The 21,459-nt window shown below is 41.5% G+C and overlaps 1 protein-coding gene across 1 annotated transcript in view; it reads right to left on the bottom strand.

The window, feature by feature from the left end:
* The window catches only part of nxn (nucleoredoxin), a 30,341-nt gene extending 8,882 nt beyond the window's left edge, over positions 1–21,459 (bottom strand). Inside the window, exons 1-2 of the mRNA XM_019892691.1 lie at positions 20,958–21,459; positions 1,575–1,692 (exon numbers count right to left, since the gene is read on the bottom strand). Coding sequence (XP_019748250.1) covers positions 1,575–1,692; positions 20,958–21,266 — 427 coding nt within the window. The 5' untranslated portion in view covers positions 21,267–21,459. The remainder of the gene's footprint in view (positions 1–1,574; positions 1,693–20,957) is intronic.

Raw genomic sequence — 21,459 nt, 5'->3', positions numbered from 1 at the left:
TCTGGTTCTCTACTATGTCGCCTTCAGCATACAATTCTCTCACATGACTAATCGCTTTTTCGTACACCACTAAAGTTGCGACAGCATGGAAAAGAATGTAAACGTTACGTTAATCTCAATACTCCATACAGAAGTGGCCTAAACAGAAGCCTGAAAAAGAGGGACATGGTGAGGAAAGTGACAAAATGTAACAGCTGTGTGCTACACAAAAGCCCCAAAAAAGAACGGGAGTGCATGCTACATAGAAGCAGAATGCTACTGTAACAGCAGTGAGCTACACAAAATCTTGAAAAAGAAGCACAGAATAAGAAGGTTACAAATGTGACAGGAGTGTGCATTAATAAAGCCTGATAAAGAGGCTCAAAGTGAGAGAGTGACTAAGCGCAATAGCCACATACTACACAAAGCCTGAAAAAGAAGCACAGAAAGAAAAACGTAAAAAAGCATGACTGGAATGTGCATTACGGAAGCCTAAAAATTAGCAAAATGTGACAGCACTGTGTTCCACCTAAGCCTGAAAAAGAAGTACAAAAAGTACAAAAAAAGTCAAAGAAACATGACTAGAAAGTGCTACACAAAAGGTGAAAAAAGAGTGCCAGCATGTGTGCTGCACTGAAAATGAAGCACCGAATGGTACAAGGAAACACTAAGTGTAGAGAAGTGTTTAAAGTATGATAGGAGTATCCCACAAAAAAATCTTGAAAAAGAAGCACAGATATGACAAAGCCTGACAGCAACATGAGACGGCATACAACACAAAAGTCCATAAAATCAGCAGCCGTGTGCCAGCATATCAAAAATCAGCTACACAAAAGAAGCTTAAAATGAGAGAAGTGACATAGCGCGACAGCAGTGTGCCACACAAAAGAAGCACAGAGCGACGGCTTGAAAAAAAGCTAGCTCAAAACAAAACCTGAAAAATAAGCACAGAGAGAAATGAAAGAGTGACAGTGGCGTGTGACACACAATCCCGAAAAAGAAGTGCAAAGTGACAGTGTGACTGAAACAGAAAAATAAGCACAGAAATGACGCAGCCTAACAGCACAAAATTCTAAAAAAGTAGCAGTGGCACTGTACCATGAATGTACCATAAAAAAAAAAAAAAAAAAAAATGGAAAAAGATTGTCACAGAGTAGGAGAAGTTAGACACGTCAAGTCAAAGTTATTTACATAACCCTGAATCACAAAAGAGTCTTGATGGTCTTTATATGCCCACATTTGACAAATTTACTGCAGTATAGCGCACACAATTGCTGCAAAAACATAACAAATAAAGAAGCACAGAGAGAAATTGATCAAGAGTGACAGCGGTGTGCCACATAAAATCTCGAAAAGAAGCACATAGGAAGGCGGGCGAAAAGCGGGCGACAAAAGCCTGAAAAGAGGCAAAAGGGAAAAACGACACCCTGACAGCAGTGAGCGACACACAATCTTGAAAATGACGTACAGTGTGAATGACGTGAGCAATATCACGGCACAACTGTGGGCCGATGCGCAGTTGGCTTTACAGCGAGTCTCCTTTCCTCACACCACGTCATCGTGTCCATTTTGTTTACGCCACCGCGAAGGCTCACCTTTGGGATCATCCCTGACTACCAGCAGACCGTTCCGACACACCACCTTCCCCGTGGCGGCGTCCACGAACACGAGCGACGGGATGCTAGTCACCTTGTACTTGTTCCACAGCTTCATCTACAAACACACCAGATGGGGAAAAAAAAGCAATGGCTGTAAGTCTTCCATTTTTAAACATACAGCTCAGCATTTTCCGCGCTGCCCTCAAACCACTCGGACACCAGGCAGAGAGCGCAGACGATAGCTTTCACGGTGAGAGTCTCTGGAGGAGACGATAAGCGGGAACAATCACATTCCGTATTGATCCACTCCCCATCCCCAACAAACATTGTTTCATTGAATGCTATTAGAGACAAAGCAATAACGCCTGGTGTCTCTAAAGGGGAAAAAAAACCCCACTTTGGAAAACAGTGTCACCTGGATACTTTTATCGTCACGTCACTTCTAAAAACGGCTGCTGCAGTAAAGGCCAGAACAATTTGATCAACTTTTGAGTGCGTAGGACAACTGACAGCAGGTCTATTTGTTCTCTTTCAGTCAGCCGCCGAGAAAATAAAACTGAACTTCATATAGTACATGTAGTGGCTGGCAACCGGTTCAGGGTGTCCCCCGCCTACTGCCCGAAGACAGCTGGGATAGGCTCCAACCCCCCCGCGACCCTTGTGAGAATAAAGCGGTTCAGAAAATGGATGGATGGATTGTAAGTATATTTATCAATAAATAAATAAATGGATACATTTGATATAATTTTGCCTTTTTGGGTCATTTTATAAGTAGCTTTCATGCAAAAAAAAACTGTGGGCTCGCCTGATCTAAGCGCTATCACATGAGGGGTCTCCCCGCTATTGCCGCGTCTTTTATTGATCCCGTCATTTTAATCGCGAGGAGATCAGGGGGATAAATTCAATTTTGAGACGATGATGACTTCCCTCCTTCTTTTCCCCGCTGTCTCGCCACCTTTACCACCGCTCCTGTTGCCAAGGCAACCATTCCCTGCCCCTCGGTGTCAAAAGAGCGCCAGACGTATTGTGTGCGCTTCCCCCGCTTAATAATTCAGTGATAAATTAATGGTTTTGTGACGGGAAACAGGTGCTAGAATGTCAGAGTGCTGGGGGGGGGGGGGGGGGGGGGGGGGTTGGAGGTGGAGGAGAGGCGAGGTCTCCCCTCTAGCACCACCTCCGTGCAACCTTATGTGCGGGCACAAAAGCGTCTCGCTTGAATAGAGGCCCTAAACTTTGCCTCTGTAAGGTGAACAGTTTTAATGGAGTTTAAAAAAAAAATAGGAAGAAAAGGACAAGGGGGAGGCATAAAGGAGTACAAAAGCTCTCAGTAGCTACGTGCTGCATTGAGATTCGACAGGCATCCAACAGTCACAATGGCAGAGGGTACATTCTTCACTCTTATCTGCTCTTTGTTCCTTGGTTTGATCACAAAGAGCATGAAAAGGGTGACAGAAAAAAAAACGAGTAATGTGGAAACTATTCGAAATGGACCATTGGGCAAGTCGGGAGGGTGGAGGTGCGCTGGACCGGGGATTGTGTGTGAGCAGTAAGATTGGAGCCCTTTGGAGTTGTTTGGGGTTTGGTGTTGCACGGACAGTCAAAGGCTCTGCCCACATCCTTTTGTTTGAAGCCTGGTTTGGGGGTTGAAATAGGGGTTTGAGGTTTCATATTATGTTAGGGCTTCAAATGTGTACTTCAAACGAGGGTTAGAAGTGTTACAAGACAGGGTTGGGGCTTCAAAGTTCAAGTTTGGGTTGGGGATTCAAATTACGGCTTCAAGGTAGGGGTTTAAATTCAGGTTTCAAGCCTGTTTGCGGTTTCAAAGTAAAGATAGACCAATATGGTTTTTGCAGGGCGAATACCGATTACGGTAGAACCTGCAGATTGGCATATTTCTTTTTTTTTTCTCAATGTTTTGATGCTTTTATTTTGGGGACTTATATTTTCAGGGCCTATCCCTAATTCAAACATGGGTTAATGTTAGGGTTTCAAATTGGGTTACGGTTTCAAATTTGAGTTTAAGTTAAGGTTTCAAATAGGCATTTCAAACTAGAGTTAGGGTTCAAATGAGGATTTTACAAGAAGTTTAGAGCTTCAAATTAGGGTTTCAAATGAGGTTCAAATTAGCATTTCAAATTAGGGGTTCAAGAACAGATTAAGTTCAACTTTCAAAATAGTGTTAATAATATTACATGTTCATTTAAAATGAAAATAAATAAATACATACAATGTCAACCAATCTATTTTCTGCTTAGTTGGAAATCAGGTTAAGGTAGTATATTTAAAAAAAAAATTGCAGATGTGTCAGTGAGCAGGTGACAGAAAAAAAAACGAGTAATGTGGAAACTATTCGAAATGGACCATTGGGCAAGTCGGGAGGGTGGAGGTGCGCTGGACCGGGGATTGTGTGTGAGCAGTAAGATTGGAGCCCTTTGGAGTTGTTTGGGGTTTGGTGTTGCACGGACAGTCAAAGGCTCTGCCCACATCCTTTTGTTTGAAGCCTGGTTTGGGGGTTGAAATAGGGGTTTGAGGTTTCATATTATGTTAGGGCTTCAAATGTGTACTTCAAACGAGGGTTAGAAGTGTTACAAGACAGGGTTGGGGCTTCAAAGTTCAAGTTTGGGTTGGGGATTCAAATTACGGCTTCAAGGTAGGGGTTCAAATTCAGGTTTCAAGCCTGTTTGCGGTTTCAAAGTAAAGATAGACCAATATAGTTTTTGCAGGGCCAATACCGATTACGGTAGAACCTGCAGATTGGCATATTTCTTTTTTTTTTCTCAATGTTTTGATGCTTTTATTTTGGGGACTTATATTTTCAGGGCCTATCCCTAATTCAAACATGGGTTAATGTTAGGGTTTCAAATTGGGTTACGGTTTCAAATTTGAGTTTAAGTTAAGGTTTCAAATAGGCATTTCAAACTAGAGTTAGGGTTCAAATGAGGATTTTACAAGAAGTTTAGAGCTTCAAATTAGGGTTTCAAATGAGGTTCAAATTAGCATTTCAAATTAGGGGTTCAAGAACAGATTAAGTTCAACTTTCAAAATAGTGTTAATAATATTACATGTTCATTTAAAATGAAAATAAATAAATACATACAATGTCAACCAATCTATTTTCTGCTTAGTTGGAAATCAGGTTAAGGTAGTATATTTAAAAAAAAAAATTGCAGATGTGTCAGTGAGCAGCATTTTGCATTTGTCAGACCACCCTCATCCCTGTCCCCCTTTTTTGAAGGGTGTGGGCAAAATTGTAAAATTAAAACAATTAGCAATTAATAGCAATAATAATCATAATTAAAAATAATAAAAACAATCAAAATCTACATTTCACTGATTACTCCAGGTGATTAAATTCGTCCAGAGATGGAAGAAATAACGCCTGCTCTACCAGGCATAGAGAAGTGAACCTGTGGTTGGTTGTAATCTGGACCAGCTGCAACCAGCCAACGGTTTGACTTTTGTATGGACCAGCTGGACTCTCTCCATGTCTTTCCTCAGGCCTGAATCTGGTGGGCCGACTCGTGGCTTGGAAAGCCAGGTGCATTCTTTGTGTCTGCCGGCAGTAACGCGAGGAAATAAGATGCAATAGGCTCAAAAGGCCCAAAGGAAAAGCGGCTGGCGTAAAAGCTGAATGTGGCAGTGTTTACAGCTTCATAACATATTAATAATTGCACAAAACGCATTAATGAGCTTCGTTTGTACGCGTTGACGCTCAATTAGCCGCAGTCAGCATTCATTGCCGTCCCCCCCACACACACACACACACACACACACACACACGGCAGACTCCATAGGGCTGCAGTAAGTGGTATCCCGCTTTCTGCAACAAGAAAAGGAGGTTGGGGGTGGGTTGGAAAGCTTCCCTGCTGTGACCTCCATTTGACCCTGGATCTAACGTCCCACAGCTCCTCCACCTCCTCCTCCTCGCGTGCTTTCGACATCACAACACATGAATATTGATGGCACTTTAAAAGGGGAACATTTCACACGCATTAGGAGTCTTTTGCACCTCGTTGCCACAGCGAAGGATCATTTGAAAAAGATTATTCTTCTGCACATGCTTCACACCCAAATTGCTGCTGGGCTTCAAACGCAGGAACGATTGTTGGGAACATTTAAATACGCTGCTGGGTTAGGGTTTCTCAGTAGCACGGTGGACTACTGGTTAGCATGTCGGCCTCACAGTGATTGGTGCAGTGATTCAAGATACAGTTACAATTTCAAAGTAGGATTTCAAATCCAGGTTAGGATTTAAAATTAGGGTTTCAAAATGGGTTAAGGTTTCAAATTAGGGTTTGATGCAAAGTTAGGGTTTCAATTTGAGGTTTGAAGGCAGGTTTAGGGTTAAAGATAAGGGTTGAAGCTGTTTTAGTGTTTCAAATTAGGTTTTCAAGCCAGCCTTCGACTTTCAAAAGAGGTTTTCAAGCCAAGCATTAAACAAAGCACATTTTGCACAAACACTGTCAGATCGTACGATGGATCTCATTTTTGTGACCCACTTTTTGTCTGCTTCCCGAAGCGGAGTGGTCGCCTCATAAATCATGGTGACATAGATCTCTGCTTGTAATTAAAAAAAAAAAAAAAAAAGCACACAGAGAGCTCCAAGGGCTAAGTATGTCAACGTCCATTCAAAGAGTCTTTATTTATAGTCATGTCCCTACATGTTACATCTATTTGCTTTTCCACGCACAATACAAGTGGGCTTTTCCTTTCCTGAGGGCCAGGATGTTAACCGTGTGTGCATTACCCGAGCTCAGTGACACAGTATACTGTACCGGGTTGTTAAGCCTTTTCCTCCCCTCGTTAAACCTTCACACCTGTTTGCCTCCTGTATGCCAGTTTCCAGGTGCAGCCTACCTCATGCATCTCCTTCCCAAAACTTAATAGTGAGGAATGTAACCTTCGAGCCCTGATTCAATATCGTTTTGTAGGGGTTTTCAAGATGGAGTTCAAGCTTGGGTTAGGGGTCCAAATCAGGGTTAGCTTCTGACAGGTTGCACATTACAGAATGTTTGGCCAACTTGGAGACGTGGTGATAGTGGTGGTGAGGGATACTGTGCTGCATGCACATAAAAGGATCCGCCCATTTATGGACATCTCAAGGAAAATTATACAGGCATAGCAGATTTTATTTTGAAACTCATAAAAACACAAAAAAATAGCTTTTTTTTTTTACGTTTTTGCGATAACTGAACAGCGGAGACATCCCAAAAAGCTTTGGTTGGCTGTGCATGTCACCTGCAGCCGGGTAGTTGGTTTTGCTACTAACTCAGCAGTCACAGCCTCCATCATCTCACTGCAATGGCGGCGAATAAGCTACACTTTATACAAGTATGGTCCTCGCGAAGGGATTACGAGGAGTAATTAACACATGGAAAGGCGGAGGAGCCATGCTAATTGCTAAACTAACCTAATGTCATCGCGAAAGACTGGAATTAAAAGTGCTTGGGTGACTGAGTACACTTCAGAGAAGTCTCGCAGGAATCCCATTAATGCAGAGCGTATCCAACTTTATTCAGCAAAGTAGCAGACAATTTAAGTGTATCATTGTTACATCACGCTAGCTTCACCCCACAGCGTTCCCCCACTAGCTAGGTTTACAGTTTCTGACCATATTGCAATGTTACGTAGTGTAAAACGAATACTGTATACAGTATATTTTTTGTTTTGGCAATATTTGTGTCCCTCAGGATTATTTTGTTCCCTTGGAGCCCTTAAAATTTTGTATAACATCCAGCCATCCTCAACAGGGTCACTGGGAGTTGCTGCAGCCTATGCCAGCTGACGTCAGGAAGAAGGCATACAACACTCTGAACTGGTCGCCAGTCAGTCGCAATGCACATTGAGAGACAAACGACCATTCACACCCACGCCATCACTGAGTGGGAACCGATCCCATGCTGCCCGCACACAAGTCAGGCGAGTGAACCACTACACTATCAGCGACAACAAACAATTTTGAAAAAGGATTTTGCCCCAACCCCCATCCCCGATTCCAATAAGCTGAAAATGATGTGATAGGGACCAATTTACGATCATGTGATTGGGACAGACCTACTTTTTAGCATCTAGTTGCGACAATGACCCGAGTGTGTAATAGGTGTAACCAAACCGCACACACACACACACACACACACACACACACACACACACACACACACACACACACACACACGCTTCCTTTTTTACAACAAATGTTCACTTCCTTGTTGCGTTTTTATAACATTCAAAGTAACACTCGAAGTCGGCGTAGATATTTTTTTTCTCCGACTTAGACCTCCTAGTTTCAGTGTACCTTTCCTGGTTAGACGTCGGAAAACTCCGATTTGACACTTTGCTGGAATTCAGCATTTCGCTGATGCCATTGTGCTAGTCGACAGCCCCATTTAGCATCCTCTTCGCTCACTCCAACCTATCTTTTTCGCCTTTACTGATGCATCACTATGAATAAGAGCTTCAAATCACTTTTTAAAAACATCTTTGTTCACCCATTTGAGCACATTAGCCTCGTTTAGCTTTTAGGTCACTGTAGTATTAATCATTCAATGAAAGCTGCTTTATAAACATGATTTTTTGGGCATTTTTCTTCAACTTCAGTCCATTCGTCATCACTAAAAGCAAAATAACAAGCAAGCGGCTACTCTGAATGTGTTTTATTGCATTCATAACATTCATACATCTGCTATATGGACACATTAATGGCGCAACTCCCATTTTCCATGTCAATTTAAATGGTGATTTTGGAAATAGTGACACAATTTGACGGTGAGGATGGGGTCCTGGCCCGGAGGACATTAAGAGGGTAATCAATCTGCCATATTGTAAGCCTTCATCCCTCAGGACTTAGATAGACATCGGCCTGCTTTTTATCCATCAGGCTCAACCCAGTGAGGAATGTGTGGTGCTGAACAATAGCCAGTCACTGCCTTTGAAAAATTTCCGTCGTATGAATGGAAAGCAAAGGCAAGGGGCATAAAGTCCTGTTTGTCCCCATGTGGAAAATTGGATTGTGCTTGCAAAATGTGACCCACTTTTTCTCATGCCACAAAAAGAAAGAAATATATCCCTGAAATACGCTCATTTTGCCGCCAAAAATTTAAATACAGCATGACCTAAAGGAGGCTAGAAAAACATACTAGAGACTTGTCAATTATCCTCAGAGGCCAGTTTTACTTATGCAAGTTTTATATACACACACACACACGCACACACACACAACTACTTGTGTTTCAACTACTCTTCACCATTCTTTAAAAAAAGAAGACAGGAGGCACAAGAGTGCATCACTAACCTACGGTAACAGTAGTAAAACAATACCATAATTACAGTGAATTAAAAAAAAAAAAACTTGGATGAATGGACAACTCTGGGTGTTTCGGAAACACCCAGAGAAACACGGTTTCCCAGTAAACAAGTTGTACGTTTGTGTTTGCCAGGCGGCTCCTTGTTACAAGTTACAAGTGTGGCAGCATCAGCAGTGTTGGTCAGAAGACCTTGTGTACTGTATTCCATGTTTTTATGCAACTTCGCCTCAACCATCACGAGCCAAGGTCATTTTGTGTACTCCCCATTCCAATTAAATGTAAACAATTCCCGGACGACCTTGTGCACTGCATTGCATATCTTCCTTTTCTTGTGAGGAATAAACTAGAAAGAAAATGTGGTTTGTCCAAGTAAAAAAAATTGTAAGCTCTTGTACCAATACCGAATATACGTGCAAGCATTACAAACATTAACCAACTTGTAGCCTACAACTTCTCCAATAAAACATTCCATTGGCATAGCAACATGACACCATAAACAAAGTTGTTCTACATTTCGGGGGTCCTTTGTGCTCTTGCTGTCGCCTGTTCACAATCACACCATACCAGTGACGTTATACAGAGGTAGCGCCCGAATGCGAAGCGGATCTAATTGGTTGCTGTTCCACACTAATAGGATTGAGCACTGCTGGCAGACTGTTGAGTGGCACTCGATGTAATGCTTACGAGCAGGAACATGGTGTTTTTTTTGCCGGAATATACACATCCTGCTGAGCAGAACAGAGCCAAACAAGACAACCGTGTGTTGGGGTTGGTTGGACATAATGGCCATGAGGATGGCCATTATGATGAGGATTCGGTTCGTTTTGAACCTGACACCCATGTAATATGTTGCAGTTTATCAGTGTTTTTTTTTTTTTTAAATCCACAAAAATATAGTGACAGGCAAGGAAGACACATGTTGCTACAGAAATAGAAATTTGAAGTTATTCCTGGCAAGAAAGCAGAGAACTTTGACATAGCACATGCATCCATCCATCCATCCATTTTATGATCCGTTTTATCCTCACAAGGGTCGCAGGGTGTGCTGGAGCCTATCCCAGCTGTCTTCGGGCAGTAGGCGGGGGACACCCTGAACCGGTTGCTAGCCAATCATAGCACATGCAAGGAATGTAAAACAGTCTTCCGCTTATCATGGGAGCAGCTGTCACTCTTATATTAAACACGGAACTACCTTGTGATCACAAAAACACAATTGCTCAAGGCGAACACCAACGTTTTCTCTCTAGTTCATCCATGCAAGGAAAATGAGAGCTTGTACAGAGCTTCTCAGACTTACATGACTAACAATATGAGAGATGGGCAAGACGGAAACGTTTTCTATGATGATATAGACCATTTTATATCAAGTCAAGTCAAGTCAAGTACAATTTTATTGTTTAAATTAAAAAAAAATTCATCTGTGCTGTATGTGCAACATACAGCACAGATGAAATTTTTTCCCTCTCACAACATACAACAAGAGGAGCCGCTGCGGGTGCCCGCGCCGCCATCAAAAGAAAAGTTAACATAAAATGACAAAATAATACAAGACAACACATTAGACAGACAATCGTGCAATCTTAACATGATAATGATGTAGCATGATATATTTAGTTACTTTATAATAAATTATAAAACACACTATGACCGCTTAACTGTTCTCACTTTATTTTGAAGTGACATTAGGCAGACCTGTATCAAATGAGAAATGTATCCAGTCATGCTGCTGTATAAAATTATCAAATAAAACAGGGCAGCTGCCCGTCACACTCCTATCAAACGTCAAGCCACCTCATGATTAAAAACATGACATTTTTTGAAGAGGAACAAGGGCCAGCGGAAAGAACTTGGGGTAATGAGTCTTAAACTGCTCCACGCAGACATTATGATACGATCCCACGTAGCAGCCTGCTCTGGTAAATTTCCACACTGAAGTCAATCTCTGCATTGATGCTCAATAAAGAGCCCCCACCTCTCCCCTGGGGGTCTTTCTTTCAGCATGGTGGGATCTTGATGAGGCGCTCCGGGAGAGCAGCATTCCGCAACAATGCGCTCACAGCCGACCCCCCCCCCCCACCCCCACACACACACACTTCCTGCCAGACGTCACCTGGAAAAAGCACAAAAGCTCATCTCACCACCACTTCCTCCTCTCGGCTAATGATTAAACACCACCCCCCCCCCCCCCCCCCCCCCCACCCCCTAAGCACTAATGACTTTTTCCAAGTGGATCTTGACACCATGGTCTGCTCAGAATTAAGCAGAGCAGAAGTACAGCAAGCAGAACAAGAACAAGAGGCAGGGTTGCTCCAGTCAACCATTTTTAGCTTGGGAGAGTCCCCTCCTCACATGAGCTACAATTACCATTCAGCCCCGAAGGCAGTTTCACTTTTGGTCATTCCATGATGTGGGTGAAGGATGTCATTAAAATGACTCTTCGTGGCACATCCTGGAAGTGTTTTGAAAATTCTGCCCCCAAAGCCAGTTTGACTTAGGCCCAGTACACACAAAGACAATCGGGTTGTTCTTGGAAGCGGTAGTAAATAAAACCAAATTATGTCGTGGCCAACGTCGTTTTTTTTTTTTTTTGTATGAAAGCGTGTTCCTCAGACGCAATGTATTTTTCAAAGCAAGTCTTTTCTTGCCGACATGGCCCTCTTACAAACGCTCCGCCTCCGGTCCTTTTCAGAATCGATGTCCCCGCAGAATCTCTTCAACATTTTTGAGAGATCACGTGTGATTTCTGTCTCTGAGGACATCAGTGAGTGGAAGAAAATCTTGAATGTGTGTGGTGCCATGTGTTGAGATTTATACAAAATTTGAACCTTTTGTAGTTGACAGATGGATGGCACTAAATTGCCAAATATTTGAATTTTCGTTATTGCATTGGGGCAAAGCATTAAAATACAAAATTCGAACAAGTCAGCTCCACAAGGTTAGATAGAGCTTGACCAAATGTTGAGTCCATTGAATAAATTTGCTCTGGTTCTCATGGGTCAATGATGAGTTACGGGGGTGAAGATACGGATGTTAAGACCTGGAAGTAAAAGAGTGGCAAAAAACTCTTTTAGCCAATTTTCACATTTCTAGCCAATCAGTGAACCCATTTGTGTTTCTTTTGAGACAGTAACAAGACTCAAAAAAAGCAACGTTGATGATATCATTGACAATATATTTCACCCACCCCTAAATCCACACTTAAAAGTCACGACCAATTAGAGCAGCTCTGAAATAAAAGCAGAATAAGAGCTACACGCCCTAATACTCCCTATGGTCAAGCCTCACCGAATAAACTACAAATGGTTCACTTACGGGTTGTCTCAATAATAGCTGCTTTTTGATCTGCCAATCACACACAAACGTGATGTGAAAATGGCAGTACATGCGACAGAAACCTGACCCACTTTGCTCGTGCCGTCCTCTTTGTGTCACTAAGAAGAAGAAGAAGAAGAAGAAGAAGAAGAAGAAGAAACGACTCTCGGGGATTGACAAATATTATGATTCAAGGTTTTGTGCTCATATGAAATGAAAACTGTAAATGTTTTAACGATCCGAGGAACATCCTGCTAAGTAGCCTGGACTCTGCAAAATAAATAAATTTAAAAAAAAAAAAAAAGATCTCCAAGTCAACAATGCTTTGTACAGACAAAAGAGACAGCTGCAGTGCAAAGTCGTCGACTAAACAGGCATGCGGCAGCAATTATATCCAACGTCCGCTTACAGCTGCTCGCCTTGCACAAAATGCCAGGATGTTCCCTCTCAGTCGTCGGCTCGACCGCGTGCCAACAGCATTAAACTGCGCCGGCTATCGTCGGAATCACTCCATCCAGAATAAACGCCGGCGTGTTCCACTCAAGGATGTGTCAAGATACCATCTTAGATATCAAATGTTCATTGTTTCTTGTCCTTTGTGCTTAGAAATGTTGAATGAGTACATGAAAGTGGTACAAAAGATCTCTGAGGGTTTCATTATTTAATCCAATTCCCTTGCCTGTAAGTGTCATTATCTCTACCAAGCAACCAAATATGATTCAACTTCATGCTACGGATCCAATTTCATCCAAATCTAGACAGATTAAAGCAAACAAGAAAAATATTAAAAGGAAACAGATTAAGAATTAAGAATACAAATACATGATAAAAAATCAATCTTAATCCATGTTAAATCCTTTCACAAATCAAAAGTTAATCAATTAGTACTTTGTTCAGACCAAGTGTCATCCAAATCTGGTCATTTATTGTCTGATGCTGGTTTGAAGCAAACATCCAAATGAAATCGGAATTTATATATTTATATGGTGTTTAAACATCGTGAACAACAAAGATGTGATTCGAGGATAAAAAAAACGCTTCTTCTCATTTGTGCACTTCAGAGAACAAGCACAAAGGGTAAACCACGTGACTGTATGGGCTTTCAGATCCGCCTGATTAAAAATATTAGACTTGGTTTTCAAAGTCAAAAGCAACTCAAAATTCCCAGAATGGAGGGGAAAAAAAATGAAACAGTAGACCTAGAAGATCAACTGACCAAATGTGTTTTGCAGATTTTTGTGTGCAAGCCAGAGTTTGCATGGGTTAATGTTCCAAGAAAGTGCATGGTCTGCCTCTGTCGAATCTGCTATCTCGGCACACACATTAAATTAAGACGCACTCCTTTTTTTGATCCAAAAACATCCTGAGCTTTAAAGGCCCCCGCCAAATGACCGTGTTTAACTTGGCTCGAAAAGAACGGCAAAAGCGTAGCGCTTTTGTCGAAAAAACACAAAGTGGGTTACATGGCCCTATCTCTTAGCTAAGGGAAATGACAGTATGACTAGATAAACATACACCATCACTAAGTTTGCGCCACAGGAAGAACATCTTTATGATGATGACGTCTTTCCTTGACACACCTGAAGCAACAAGGGAAGCGACAAAAACGCCTTTGATGAAACTGACCCAACTTGCAGAGAATCCAGCTCCAACAGAAACCCCTTTTTTCCATCGCCTGTCCACCAGATTGCCACAACCCAAGAGCTTCGGTCTCTATCTGTCTGAGTCTTTAGGAAAGGACTCAGTGAAGCGGGACTTTGCTGTGTTCTAGTTTTACAGTATCTGGCTGGTGTCAGACGGCAAATGAAAAGCCATTTAAAACTCATTCACTGCCATTGACGGCTACAGAAGTCCAAGAAGATCCATTTTAACTATGCTGGCAGTGAATGAGTCATCAAGATGAACTTAAGGTCCGTGTAGTAGTGCACTCTTTGACCCCATTTGTAACGCAATTCAGCGCTGTAGTGGAATGACTACGGTGCACTAGTAGAACTCCAGTGTGCATAAGTCTCCATGTTTTCATGGTATATATAAAAAATTTTGATCAAAATGAACCTAGAACATTAGAATTTTATTTGGGACTAATTAGAGGCACTTTAAATGGTGGCCGGCACGTACCGACTGAGTTTGAACTGAATTGGTTAATTGCCAACAGTCGCCCACTCTAACACAGTTATAAGTGTTGTGCAACTCATATATATGCTACTAATGTGCAATATGTGTCCTGTGTGCAATATAAGCCTCAGTTCCACACTACCACTACTGCTGCTGTTGTTGTGTTGTTGTTGTTGAGTTTTGTATTTATTAAACCGTTATTTTATTTTCTTTCATTTTTTTACGAAATGCACTGAGGAGTGGCACCCAAATTTTGTTGTATGCAATACAATGACAAGAAAGGCGATTCTGATTCCGATTCTTATAGTAGTAGCGGTGCACCAATATAAACTAACGTCCTTATCCTGCATTGGTGCCTTAAGCACAGAACAGTGAACCAATAAAAAGGTGGTAGTTGGCCAGTGTGTAAGGGGTTACTGCCAGTAAAAGCCAACATTTGCCTGACTTCACATAACAGATGGAATTGGAGGAAAAAGGCCAACATTCCTCACATGAAACATTTTCAGGCTTTCGCCCTGTTAATCCTCTTTATTCCTGCAGGAGGTCATGTGCACCAGAGCATTTGGCTGTGATTAAATATGAGCGCGCAGGATGATGTCGCACTGCGGTCATTGCAGAAGTTATCATTATCATCAGAGCAGAAGAGCACACCTGCCGTGACCAACACAGCTATGCTATCAACATGAGCAGGTGATGAGTGACATCCGGGTGAGCTACCAGACTACAAAAGCATCCCGTGGACTCGGCCTTTGTGGATTTGTTTGGTTCATTTCCATACGGCAAGGTCTGGGTTATAATGAATAACCGCAATGATCAAAACTTCATTCATCTATAGGTCATACTGAAGACGTCATCATGTAATTCAGAAGAGTAATAAACTATGTGTATGCATTTGTGTGCGCGTGTTAGTTAATCTCTCTTTGGTGGTGCGACCATCTCTAATTGGCTGGATGTTTGTGTGTGCGTGAGTCCTTGGAGGATGAGGACTGCGGTACTTCTTACAAAAGGCTTAAGCTGAAAGCCTTTCATTCAACGTGGCCGCCCCATTGCTATGGCGTGTGAACAGATTGGGCGAGAAAAGACCAATCGAAGTGACGATTAGCCCCCGACGAGACGGGAAAGGAGACTCGGCAGGGGGTCGGCTCCAGGGACTTGCCAGCCATTTACTCCACTTTCAAATGTTTAATGCAAAGTTTCAACACAATTTTGAATACGCACATGCACATTTTTTGGGCCAAATACATTTCTGTTGATTTGTATAGTCCATAGTGAAAGTCATCATGAATAACCAGTAAGAAAAGCTAAGACATCATTTATGACATGACAACATGGCGCTCACCCATATGGGCATTTTTTTTTTTTTTTTTTTAATTCCGTGGATTATTTCCGGTCATCCTGTTTATTTATATTGTGTACAGCGGCGATGATGATGATCAACTGTTAAGGGGTGTACAATGAAGCATTCATCATATGACATGTACATTGCACTTGTGCATGACCTGGACAATTTTTACCTTTTATTTATTTTTTTGTAGGCATTCTGATGATTTCTATTGTGAAAGGCAATGAATGGTTATTATGAATAGCTGGCTAGAGGAGCGACCGCATTAATTATATGACATGACATGTATCTGTGCATTGCATTGCACTCCTGTGTGGCACCGATTTGTTTTCCTCAGTGGATTACGTCATGCCATTCTGCCGATTTCAATTGTGCACTGTGGCAGTTACCACAAAACACTGGCAAAAGGAGCCAAAGCATTCATTGAATGACACATCAGCCAGTCATCTGGAAAAAAAAAAAATAGACTTCTTGTTAGCGCATCTTCAGCTGTTTACTGCATTAGCTCACGCAAGGCTAACCCAGAGAATGAAGTTATCTGGACCACACACACGCACGCGCACGCACACGCACGCACGCACACACACACACACACACACACACACACACACACACACACACACACACACACACACACACACGAGGAACATTTACATTAAACCATTTGGATTCTGCAAAGGCGTCAGTTTATCTCATGCTACATGGCTACATTCACTGATGCAAACTCAAATGTGCATAAGAAAGCAGTGTGTGCGTGTGTGTGTTTTATAAAAATAATGACCAAGAAAAACAGTGAAGTTATTTTTGACTGGATTATTATCTGCTTTTTTTATAACAAACATACAAACTAGAGCCGCTTCTACTCGGGCACTGTGGCCATGCTGCAGTGCACTTGGCCCTCCTTGAGCCCCCATGATGGTCCCATGCGGGCCGTTGCTTGTGCCCGCACAATGCACGTCCAGTGGGCCAAACTCGAACAAGAGCTCCCTTTCTTTTGCTGAATGCCCAGATGAAAGCACCAACTGCAGCAGCCGTTCCATTGGCCGCGGCTTCTCATTGATTCACATGTGACACTCCAAAAGAATGAATCCATCATGTCAAGACAGCGCCAGCAAGCAAACAGCTTTTCCCGCTCTCTCTAATGACAACAATGTTGTCACACATCTGACTAGCATACGTGGGTCAAATTTGGTAGCAAAATCTGCTGGACAGTTTTGTTTTCGAAAGAGTCCCAAAAATGGACATTTAAAAACCAAAATGGCAGACTTTGTGTGTTTTCGGGCATAGCTTATTGAGATTTTTTTTTTGTAAGTCTATTCATGATAGAAATGTCAACCAAAGTTCATGTTGGCATGTCAAACTGATTTTGGGGTCTGAATTAGAAAAAAAAAATTCAAGCACTTGTTTCATCTTCTATGGAAAGTCGTCAAACTTTGTTGCCATGCTCGGCCCACAAACATTGAAAAATCCAGATCCTCCCAAGTTCAATTTAGTTTTCACGCTGTACTGTACATGTGGTTTAAATTTGGTAGCAATCAGACGAAATCTCTACTCCACGGGGTGCCACACCTTTTTTGACCAAAGATCTACTTTTCAAGCAACCAACCCCCCATGATCAAACCATTACCCTACGCGCACATATGTACACATGCCATGATGAGCAACAGCCATAATGGCTCCTAACATGAAAGAAACAGGAAAAAAAAATAGATACAATAGTTTGCGAACAGGAAATCACTATCTACCTTAGTAGAGACCTGACACTTTTCCAGCGTGTTAAGGATAGAAAACTATCGTACATATGTGTACCGTTTTAAAATGCTTCTCCTGGTGCGGTGGATTCACATTCTTTCCCAGTGCCAACCAAAATGGCTAACTTCGTGTGTTTTTAATCATGGCTTCTTCAAACTTTTTTGTGGGCTTACTCATCATACATATGTCTTCCAAACTTCATGTTGCTTCGTCAAACAGGTTTCAGGGGATCTTTTTTTTTTTTTTTTTTTAACTCATGAGCCAGTTTCAAATTTCATGACGAGTCATCAAATTAGACTGCTCCACATACAATGACAAAAATCCCTCATAATTTGGCATTATCCATCTTCCTAGTATGAACATGTGTCATATTTGAAAGCGATTGGACAAAATCACTTTCTCTGTTGAGTCAATCTGTGAAGGACCCTAGGAAATGGCCAAAATGATGCTAATTTGGCAACTTCAAACAAAAAGGCTGACTTCCTGTGTGGTTTCACACGTGGCTTTTTGAAACCTTGATGTCGACCCACTCATGATGCACATGCTTACCAATCTCATGGTGCCACGTCCCAGTTGAAATGCATTTTTAAACCTGGTCTCAATCGGTGCATGAGTACGATTTTCTTCACTGCATGTAAACATACTGAATGACTAATGTTTCCTGCAGTGGGAAGGCTTGGATGGATAACCCCAGATAACCTTCCAGGGGGCGAGGGGGGCGGAGATAGTGAGGGCAGGACCCACAGCAGGAAGAGGAGGTACAGTGTGGGATTCCAAAAGGGGGGTGCTGGGCGCTGGTGTGAACAATAGAAGACAAATCACTGCGCTGGAGCTGAGCTGCAGAAAACAAGGAGATTCTGGCTGGAGGCCTGAGGTGGTCACATGACCATTGGGTCAACAACAGCAACCTCAGACTGGTTCTGTTAATAGCACACACTTTATTTTATTGCACTGCTGTCAGGCTATTGAGAAGACAGACCTGAAAACCTGGACTCACCCCCACCCACCCATTTTTAATATGCTTCTATCTATATTTTATCATTTATATTCATGTATATACGTTTTGTTCTTCTACTTCTCCCTTTCATAATTTTGCTACTGTAAATTGGGAATTTCTCCATTGGGAATTTTTCCATTGTGAGACAAATAAAGGTTTTCTTATCTTCTTATCTTATCTTAACTTGCACTAGAGTACTGCCGAAATGGAGACTTCCATCTTGAATTTTACACAAATGACCATATATGGACATTTGGCGATAAACACACCAAAATAAATTATAAAATATATTATATTACATTCTATTATATTATACGAAACCACTTATCTCCAAGAGGGTCGCGGGTTTGCTGGAGCCTATCCCAGCTGTCTTCGCGCAGTAGCCGGGGTACACCCTGAACTGGTTGCCAGCCGATCTCAAGGCACACAGAGACGAACAAACATTCACGCTCACAATCACACCTGGGGACAATATAGAGTGTTCCATTAACCTGCCACGTATGTTTTTGGAATGTGGGAGGAAACTGGAGTACCCGGAGAAAACTCACGCAGGCACGCATGGGGTGACTTGCAAACTCCACACAGGAATCAAAGCCTGCACCTCCGCACTGTGGGGCGGACGTGCTAACCAGTCAATCACCGTGCCACCCTTATATTATCTTCATTCATTCAGGATAATACTTTTTTACAGAAGCAAAAAAATAAAACAAAATAAAATTAAATAAATTAGTTTCAATGAAGTATAATGTATATCAAATATAACAGAAACTACTCTTTCATTATTAGTTTTATTCAAAAAAATCTAACAAACAAATCAAATAGAGGCTTGAAAAATATTAGTCCTTTTTTAAATAGTAAAAAAACAATTTTTAAAGCAAGAAACTACTGTAACAAAAGTTAAATGAACGATTTTATTACACTCACAAAAATGACAAATAAAATTGAAAAAATGCTGTAAGTTTAAAAAAGTACATACAAAGTAAAAATGATGTCGACAGTTTAATAATAATTACATTACATTATAAAACATTTTTTGTAATAATTGCATTTGAAAACAATATATGTGAAAAAAATCTGTATTTTCACAAAAACTAAGTTTCAAAAAACTCCAAAGAAGTTACTGATTTTTCTCGTATGAAATAAAAAAGTGTTTTTTTTAAATGTACACATTTTAAATGGCCATACATGTTTTAATGCATTTTTAAAATAACATACAAATGTGTAATTAACATACTCAATGTATTATATTTTAAAATATCCATATAAAGTCAAGTACAGATGATTAAAAACTCCAAGTATGAAAGTTTTTTTTTTTTTAAATATAAAAAGATATGGCCTTAACTGGTGGGCTGCAATGCTGCAGAGAGAACTAAAAATCACACACACGAAGCACAAATGCATTTCAACAAAATGCATTCTAAATGTAATGTGCATAATGTATGTTGATGAAGGGGGTTGAAATTGATGTACCACATGCTGTGGACATGTCTCATGTTTGAAATACTGCTGACTGCTCCATTTGTTTACAACAAAGGCAACTTAAACACACACACACACACACACACACACACACACGCACACACACGCACACACACACGCACACAGCGATGCATGGTTATGTATGAAGCGGACATTGTTTGAGTCCAGGAGGAGACCGTCTCCATCCTTCTATAATGATTCCTTTATCGAAAAGCCAGATATTTCTCACAAATTCAATAACAAGTCAGTGGTGGTGGAGGTGCTACTGCTTCCAAGTCAAACAATAACACAACAATGACTTAACAACTCTGCAGTGTCAGATAAGGGAAGATAGACTTAATAAAAAACATATAATTTAACTGTATATAAAAAATAAGGATCAGCTAAAAATACACACAGTTCCTACTTCTACCACTCATACCTGACATTGGAAAAAGGACAGTTCAAGGATTTGATATAAATGTGTTTCAGCTATACTAGCATTTACATATAATAAAGTATCTTTTTTTTAATTCGATGATGTAATCCTTTAGGGTAAATAGTAAAAAAAAATTTGTATGGGCCTTGTTGCATTTGAGCATATGATGGCCTCCTTTTCTCTCTTTGTTGTCATTATGGCAGTTTAGTTTATTATTTATTTATAATTTTATTTAGATTCAATTGAAGTAAACTGTAATTGCTTGTTTCTAGTCAGTGAACAAAGGAGTAACCATTGCATTTTTCAAAAAAAAAAAAAAAAAATATATATATATATATATATAATATATGCAGGTCAATGAACTACTGTAGCTGAGTGCTTAGTGTACCTAACCAAAGTTCCACACAATATATACAGCACACACACACACACACACACACACACACACACATACATATACATATATAGTTAAATGAATGACGACAAAATATAAAGAACATACACTTGATGGTGGGGGAGAAGAAGAAATCTGAGCTCTTCAATGTTTCTTGTTTCGAAATGAATTGGAGAAGTTTTAATTAGACAAGGGGGGAGAGAAGACATTTTGGAAATGGGACATCCAAATGATAGCACCTATGCGTGTAAATGTACAACTTCTTACCTTTTTGTGTCTGTCTTTGAAGGGCAAGGCGGGCCAGGGCATCTCCTGCAGAAAGTCCTGCCACTGCTTCTGCTCCTGGTCCGAGGAGACGAACACTACCTCCAGCTTGTCTCGGTGTTCCGAAGTCTGCTTGAAGCGGCCGTAGAAGTCGCACAGGCTGCCGTTGAACTGCCGACACGGCGCGTTCAGGCCGCAGCCAAAGAACAGGCCGAGCAGCGACACCCGCTCGCCCAGCGCCTGCACGTCCACTTCGGCTTTCTCGCGGTTGACGAGCCGCTCCCCGAGCACGTTCAGCAGAAGCTCCGACATCTCCGCTCCCCTGGCCCCCAAACCACGGATAAGTGGCTGACGATCCCCCCCGCCTTGCTCAAGCGGTCCGAGGTGAGTTTTGTCTTTGGGGTGAGCTCCTCCCGGCCCCCTGCGAGCGAGGCGTCGCGGTGAATCTCCACCGCCTGTGACTCTTGGTCCGCGGGCGCCGTGCACAGGAATGTGCTGCACTTAA

The sequence above is a fragment of the Hippocampus comes genome, unplaced genomic scaffold (genome assembly GCF_001891065.2).
Source record: "Hippocampus comes isolate QL1 unplaced genomic scaffold, H_comes_QL1_v1.1 scaffold72, whole genome shotgun sequence".
NCBI lineage: Eukaryota > Metazoa > Chordata > Actinopteri > Syngnathiformes > Syngnathidae > Hippocampus > Hippocampus comes.
Note: the sequence above shows the minus strand (reverse complement) of the source record. Positions and strands in the feature narration are given on the sequence as shown.